The following is an 8,578-nucleotide window of genomic DNA, read 5'->3' on the forward strand; positions in this document are numbered from 1 at the left end:
TATGTGACAATACATTCAGATCATGTTACGGGTCAACACAAACGTAATGCAGAGTAGTGTAATGAATGAAATAATCAATTTTCCAATGAGTAATAAATAACGTTCGGCGTTACTCAACAAAATGGAAAAAAAAGTCATGTGGAATATGTTACTTTTTTTAAGGAACAGCGCCATCACTGGTCATATCTGGGATAGGTGGTTGGATGTGACAAGGTGTTACATGAAAGATCTCCTTTTTACCTATTTTTTGGTGCAGGGTTAATCTTCTAGAATTACATGAAGTTTGTTAGGTTTGAAATGACACTGAAAAAGCAAAAAATAAAATAAAAATAATTTATATATATATATATATATATATATATATATATTAGGGGTGCAACGATACACAAAATTCACGGTTCAGTTCGATACTTTGGTGTCACGGTTCGATATTTTTTCGATAGAAAAAAATGTTCATGCCTTTTTAATTTGTCATTTATTAAAATTATAAATATATATTTAACTCAAAAGTAGTTTTTGAATTTAATGATGCTGAAACAGCAAAATAATAATAATTTAAAAATCTATCTGATGGTGGAATCACTCATCTTTGGAAAAGAGAGTTTATTACAAAGAAATGTCTCTTTACAAAATAAAAGCTATACTATACGCTTCTTCTGGGCTATATTCTCAGCAGCATATTAAACATATCAGGTCCCCATAAGGAGAATCCTGTGCTAACGGCTGTCTAAAGGACTCGGGTAAAGTTTGTAGCATGCGTGCTTGTTGTTTTTGTCTGCTTCCACTTGTCTTTGCACTAGGATGATGTCGGCGTAAATGTGCAGTCATATTTGTTGTGTTCCCACTAGTGCTGTCAGCGTTAATCTCGTTAAAATGACATTAACGCCATAACGCAGCAAATCTCCGTTAACGAGTTACGGCGGATCGCCCTGTGCGTGGGGCTGGACGGCGTCAACAAGCTAACTGCGCTAACGCACTAGTTCCCACCAATTGAGATACATACTGTTTTACTTTTGTCCATGACGCGCTTACCATCAGGGTCATGCTTCACATGAAAACCAAGATAGTTCCAAACGCCAGATCTGAATGAGGGTGGGGGAGGCTCAATTTCGGGTAGCGTTGAGGCAGTTGCCATGTTACAACGAGCTTAGCTTCTGTCTTGCTAGCTTGCACTGCGCTCAGTGGATCTGCACTCGACAGTGTAGCCTAGGCGGGCGGAGTAGTTGAACGCAGATTCACTGAGCACTCAACACAGACAGCATCGTCAGAAGAAAAGTTGATAAAATAAATAAAAAAAATTGTTCGATACACATGCGTTCCGAACCGAAAGCACTGTATCGAACGGTTCAATATCGATACGAGTATTGTTGCACCCCTAATATATATCTATATAGAGCTAAAGGGGTCAGGTAGGACAAACGTATTGATTTTTCATGGGGTGACCCATTCAGCTTGACTTACCAACAAGTTACCAACAACTGAATATAAGATGTTCCATTTCTAATAATGTTTATTTAAATTTTTGGTTCTTCATAACAGCTGTACGAAATATAAAAAATACAACATAATACAATATATGCAAAGCAGTTCATCATCCACTCAGAGTTTATTTGGTTTCCGAAAACTTGAAGGCAACGGGACCATCGGGAGATGTTGGAGAGCATGCCGAAAGCACGGTGAGAGCAGGTGAGGAGGCGGAGATTGATGTGGAGTTCACCGTCTGTGGCACGACCAGATTGCGATATGGGCAGCCTGAATCGTAGATAAGCCTCAACACGTCCTGACGGAAACGCACGCCTACCAGGGCGTAGAGGATAGGGTTGAGGCAACAGCGGGTGTACGCCAGCGTGCAGGTGACGTACTCCAACATCAGACCACAGAATGGGCCAAACATTTTGCGACACAGCACCGCAGTGTACGGCAGCTGGAATACCAGAAAAACCAGCACCAGGGCAACCATCAGCTTCAGTGTACGCTGCCGTTGCCATTGCTTCCCTCGCCGATGTGCGTGCCCTTCCCACAGCACTCGAGCAATCGAAGTGTAGCTTGCCACCATAATGGCGAGGGACAGGCAGAAGATGGTGATGATCACGCCACTGGGAACCAGTCTTATTTGACCACTTACTTGCATGACACAGTACGCTTCAGTTTTGTTGCTTGAATTCCCAGAGAAGCTGTTTGAAACCCCTGAGAAGCAGATTTCAGGGATGCTTAGAGCCACTGCAACAAGCCATACCCCCATGGCAGTGAGCTTCCCAGCTGTTAGGATTTGGCTGCGCAGCCTGAGCATTTCCTGCGCTCGTGCTACTACCATGTAGCGGTCGACACTGATGCATGCCAGTAGCAGCAGCCCGCTGTATGTGTTGATGGCGTAGGTTGCACGCATGATCTTGCAGAGATGATAGGAGAAAATCCAACCCTTGTGAGTGTCAATGGCCTGCAATGGGAGTGTGAGGAGCAGGAGGAGGTCAGCCAGCGCCAGGTGGAACAGGAAGACATCGGTCATGGAACGAAGTCGAAAGCGGCGGTAGAGAGCAAAGGTGGCGATCACCAGGGAGTTTCCTGCAACGCCAAGCAGGAAGATGGCGGTGAAAGCGCAAGCTTGGAAGGTTTTGATGACGTCCACCTGGTGCTCATCAGCTTCACACCAGTCTTCATTGTCAGGATAATCTTCGGAATATGAGTCATTACTTATATTCAAGAAGTAATCTTCTATAGTATAGTCAGGCATTGCTGTTGGAGAAAATAAAACTTGTAAGTCAAAGAATTATTAAAATAAATAAATAAATACTATTGGTGATCCTCAGCATTTCCCCTACACTGTGGGCACTTTAACTTTCACACGTAATTTGGGGCTAACTGTATCATTTAAGCCTAAAGTATCCCAGTATCACATGCGGTCCCTAGGGAAAAAATAATTGCCCACATCTGCTCTTGGAGCAACAAGAGGCTGACATTTTTTGCCTTTCAGTAAATCAACTTGAAAACTAGCAAACAGATTGGAATAAACTGGGCTCAGACACACTCTGTGGCCACCACCAGGTCAGGATTATATTTGGTTTGTGATTGTAAGACTGACACTTATTATGACAGATTAATAAGGACATGTTTGGGTCATAAATTCAAAGTCGGTACTTGAGGGACATGGTCAGCAGACATGTATACTATTGATTGGGTCTTTCCAAAAGGCCCTTCAGTACATTAGCTTATTTCCTGATATTACAGGAAATTTACGGTCATATGTTGATTCCTGTAGTCGCTGCTGTTCTTATAGCCTGTATGCATTCAATTTCTAAATGTTTGTTCATCAAGTGAGTTATTCTGCTTACTCTTGTCAGTAATTATGTACACAAACTACAACCAGAAAGCTGGTTACTAAACAGCTGCTCTGACTTGTGGTTTTTGTCTCCTCCCTCTATTATTTGTAGCTGCACCACTGCAACATTTATTAACATTTATCTAAGCAGGAAGTGAAACTCATGCAAAGAAGATTTCTAATCTTTTTTGCATGAGGGTGCTGGGCTAAGACAGAGTTTCAGGAGAAAACCTGCCCAAGCATGTCCTCTTATGGATCCAGGACCCTCTTGTGAAGCAGCTAACGACAATGTGCTGCTTGAAAAACTCCCCCCATTATGAGTTGTGTTTCCTTTCATATAGTAGAGGGCACATCTCAACTATTCACTGATAACACCCCAACAGCTGCAGGGCCATGTCATTTCAGGCCATGATATTAAGCTTTAATAAAGAGTAAGCAAGCATGGAGTTGAGTGCAACGGCAACATATAACTAAAGATTGGACCTGAAATTTTCCTGAACAGACTTTGCCTTCTGCATTTTATTTACAACATAAAGTTAAAGCAGTCAGTTGTGGGCAAATAGACTGCATATGAAAAACTTCCTGCTGTTTTGACATGTCTGTAATGAATGTCTTGAGTCATTCTGTACTTCTCCAAAATGCCACAGAAAGACCAGCTTGCGTGAGTACTTATTATTGTTCAAAAACTGCAGTGCTCCTTTTACATGAAGCCGGGGCTGATTTTGAGCAATGTTTTGCCCTGCACGTCACGATATCAGGAAATACCAACCCCTTTACAATCAGGTTGAAAGTGAGAGATCTGCAGCAAAGCTCTTCAGTCTGACTAGGCGGCTGTGATATTTTAGTCATTTCGTAGCATGTTGCGTGACACTGGCATCAGGTCGTTGGTACAGGGGAAATCGTGGGTAGCTTAAGGTTTACAGATCAGTCAGTGTCGCGTGCTAACAGCCTTTATAGACAGTTTCCACAATCACCTTTTTATCATTTCATCTTCAGCGATGTGCCTGTTTGAACAGGCTGCTCACAATGTTAAGTTTATTACAGCAATCCTTTTTCTTCTCTTAACTTGTCGGTTTGATGGTGGGGATACACATTAAGGTAAGAGGAAAAGGAAAATGTGTAGACGGGCTTGTGTCAGAGGGTTTGGTGCCAGTGTGATTTTCTGCTCTTAAAGTGTGAGTTAGGTGAGGGTTGCAGTTAAATGTGGAATCAGTCAGGATGGGAGTAAAGTTTTCAATACTCGAAATAATGTAAGTCATGTGCAATACTTAACAGAAAATCTCCCTTATTAGAAACGTCTGGGCGAATGGAGATGTCTGACATACAGAACACTATAATTTGTTAGCAATATTAGCTCTCTCTAGTTCATACAGGGTCAGGGTTGAAAGAAAAAGCCTGCATTAATAACCTTGTCATGTGTAATTTAATAAAATAAGAAAAACTTTCCCCTTTCTGCACACTAATTTGTTCTAGTAGATGTGTTTTTTCCGCATTTAACTACTTAAAAACATAATCTAGTAATACTCGTAAATTAAAGCGTTTAACAGCACTGACCGCTAAAAGTAAGGTTTGCAAGCTGCTTACTTTAAATATCGCTCTCTAACGATGGACAAAGGAGCGGACTTGGATATATTCCTGGTCCATGCTAATTCATATTCTACGTATGTGTTTATATAAGACAGCATTTTATAAATATTATAAAATATACAAAACATTACTGTGCATTTCAATGCCTGGGTTAACACTCATAACAGCACTTTGCGTGCCACTGATTGTTCGTCTTCTCTGACTTTGACACGTCAGCCTTCAATCTGCCTTTGAGCTAATTCTTTTCTCAGTAGTGGGCTTACTCTGTAAATGCATAAAAGACAAATTATATATATCACAACATTTATGGTTTAAAATTTTGATTCAATTTAAAAGACTAAAATCTGAAGAACTTGGACATCCAAAAGACTGTTTTGTAAACATTGGGATGTGGGTTTCTTGGCACATTAGAGGCGTTAAATTCATCCCTTTATTTCAGATTTTAGTCATGGAAGCACCAGATATAACACAGCAGTACTTTTTGCTGCTTTTTCAATTTGCTACTGATTTTCTTTATGTTGATGAGGCGATGAAGACTTCACGTCTAAATAAAAAGAATTATGGGCAACGTTCCTAAACTTTAATGTTAAATTAAAAAGTAAAACAAAAAATTGGGGTTTTTTTCTTTTTGGTTTTAAGGCTTATCAAATTCTTGTTTATAAATTTTTAAAAACAATGCAATGTTCAACACGGATATACTTTTATCCGCAAAGGATGTGCAGCATTTGTGCCGCTGCTACAGCTATTTGTCTACAAATGGTTTGTCATGAAATATTTAGAGAAGAATAATTATTTTTTGGGTGGATTTTAAACAAACTGAAACATTTTTCTTGCTGTTGCACTTTGCATTTTAAAAAACAAGACATTTATATTGGTCATGGATTTTTCCCTGATTCAGTTTGAACTCTAAATATGTTTTGCACTAAAATTATTATTTTTAATCTTTATTAACAACAACAGAATACTGTGCCTTACGTCACAATATCAGGAAACTTTTACCTCCTCTTACAATCAACCTGAAAGTGAGAACAACCCCACCAAACTCAAAAATGCTTTATTTGAGTAGGCAGGCGTTGTTATATTTCACACATTTTCATGTCGGCCTGCAGCTTTCAAGAGCCAGTTTCATATTTTTATCATCAGTGTAGCAAATAAGAATACTATATTTTTAACTGAAGCATACATCTTTCTAATAGCATTGTGACGGAGTAAACCCCCAGCTTATGCTTTACAATTTACAGTCACTTCTATGGTTAGGGAGAAATAATTCTGACAATTTGGTAGTCATACCTTTGGTATAGTTTTCACAAATCAAGTGAGTATGAGTCATATGTGGCTGCAGATTTGTTATGAACCACAACCACACTCCCAGACATTTCAACTTGGTGGATTTTTCACAGCAAACTGATTAAAATCACTAAATTTGGTTCTTTGTAAAGTTACTGTTACATATATGCATCTGCACATCAAAACATGTGAAAGCATTGTCTTTTAGCTTACATTTTGCATTTTTTTTTTATAGTTACGTGTCTTAGAGCCCTTACCTGTACTATTAGAGGTGTTGAGCATGTCCTTGGTGCTCCTCCTGTGGCAGTTGGAGAGATCAGTGAAACTCTCATGTTTAAAAACACGCCTTTGGGGTAAACCTTAACCAATGAAACACACTCTGTGTTTTGCTGACCTCGCCGTACCCCAGCTGTTTGTTTCCTCAGGAGGATGTGAACCGACTGTGATGATTCACATAGATCTTTATGGTACCTTGGCTTTATTAAAACAGTGCAATCAAGATAAATCATTAGAATGGGTTTTGCCTATCAGTGCTTTGTTCTCTCATACAAAGTCGACTCCCTAGCATGCTGTGGCTTCTTTCTGTTCTCTTTTATTCACTTATATATGCAGCTTATTTCAATAAATGCTCATTCAGCTCTAAATTAAAATAAAATATATAAAAGCTCAATGAAGCTTCTGTTTTGAAAATCTGTGTATGATCATGTTGAATCATCCTGATAGTAGGTTAGTAGAGAAAAAAATAATGTGAATTGGCCTTTTTAGATACAGGTTATTTCCCAAAATTTGTCTTTGTTCTTGTTATAGATTGAATATTACAATGCATTTTGCTGTAGGTTCAACTGGCAGGTCAAACGTAACAAACCACATCTTGGGGCGTGACTGCATACTGGTGCCAGGACCAGTTCATAACCTCTGCCTGCTTCGTTTCGAGAGTTTATGATCATTTGAGGACCCTGGCCACATAAGTCTCTCAACTTGTGAACTCAGTCAAGCATTTTTTCTCAAACCAAACTCAGAGTCATCCCTCGTGAGACCAAAGGTTCTCTGTGTAACCACCACAGAACCGTTATTATTGACACCTTAAGACATGAGATCAACTGTCAGTCAGCTAAAAAAGTGATGAGCCACAAGACTCCGTGCATGTTGGATGATGTTATGTACGTTGTACATCGACTGCTATATATATATATATATATATATAGGTTATACCAAGAGCATTGGTTGTCGACGAGGTGGTAAAGGAAGATGACCAAAAACAAAACTGGGGGTTTTAGAAATTTCATCAGACATAAATACTGATTACTGTAAAAGTTTTGCCTTCTTACCAAAACCAAAACATTAACAAAGGTATAGAGTTTACTGTGAAAGGAAAAAATGTTTCATTTCTGGTTTGCGTCCCACTTTTCACTGCAGCTTGATGAGTAGTTTGCAAGCGTTTATAGACAAGTTAGCATCTTCCATACTGATGATCGCAGGAACCTGTAGGTGACTAAAGTAATTGTAAGGAGGTTCTCAGGACAGCACTGTATGCCTCTTTGTTTGACATTAGCAACCTCCCGCAACCACTCATAACTATTCAGGGAATACCCTTTCCCCCCTCAGTACTGGTGGTTGCAGGAGGGTTTTAGGCCTACGTGACCGAGGCCTAAAAACGTACGTGGCACTGCTACCTGCTCTGGAAATGCCCCTGCTTTATCCCCGAGTACAAAGTGATTAGACCTGATGAATGCTGCATAGCCAAGTTACAGCTAGCTGATCTAGCATTGTCATTGCCCACCGAAATAAATAATCAGCAATTATTCCAAGCAAAAGTTATAATCAATATTCACTGGGAACTAGTCTACTTTTCTTCAAAGATCACTGTAATTTCCAAATCACTGTTCATAGTTTCGAAAAGCTCATTTGCTTTTCCTAACACAACTACCTCATTCTCATTGGATAATGACCTGCAATTAACAACCCATTAGCCAAATACGCCACATAAATTTACCTCACTTTAAAGGTTACATCTTTGCTTCTTTGTTATATACCATTTAATATAAATTATCATGGACCACATCAGCTGGTAAAATAATATGAGAAGCTGTCCAATAAGCATTTGCAATTGTTTAGAATTTTGCTACTAATAATATTAGCAAAAACGAAAGTTTTAGCCAGCTAGCTAGAATTTAGCTTATGCTACATGACTCTTCAGCATGTTCTAGTGTTAAATCTTTTGTATCTTATTTCGATACATGATAGCAGAGTATGTTTAAAGTATGTTGTATGCAAACGACTTTTCAATTCTTGGGCTTTGACTCATCAGTCTTCAGTCTGCCTTTCATGTTTTCCAAAAGTTGTTTAAGACAAAATATATTTCTCTGCACCTCTTCCTAAAACAAAATT

The 8,578-nt window shown here is 39.2% G+C and overlaps 1 protein-coding gene across 1 annotated transcript; it reads right to left on the reverse strand.

The window, feature by feature from the left end:
• Positions 1-1,606: 1,606 nt before the first annotated feature.
• On the reverse strand, positions 1,607-6,472 carry ccr10 (chemokine (C-C motif) receptor 10; the record flags this gene model as incomplete). The annotated part of the gene is made up of 2 exons (XM_080873037.1): positions 1,607-2,733; positions 6,448-6,472. The coding sequence occupies 2 exons, from the start codon at positions 6,470-6,472 to the stop codon at positions 1,607-1,609; spliced, it is 1,152 nt and encodes a 383-aa protein (XP_080729163.1).
• Positions 6,473-8,578: the final 2,106 nt, after the last annotated feature.

Source organism: Rhamphochromis sp. 'chilingali', assembly GCF_963969265.1.
Source record: "Rhamphochromis sp. 'chilingali' genome assembly, chromosome: 22".
Taxonomy (NCBI): Eukaryota; Metazoa; Chordata; class Actinopteri; order Cichliformes; family Cichlidae; genus Rhamphochromis; species Rhamphochromis sp. 'chilingali'.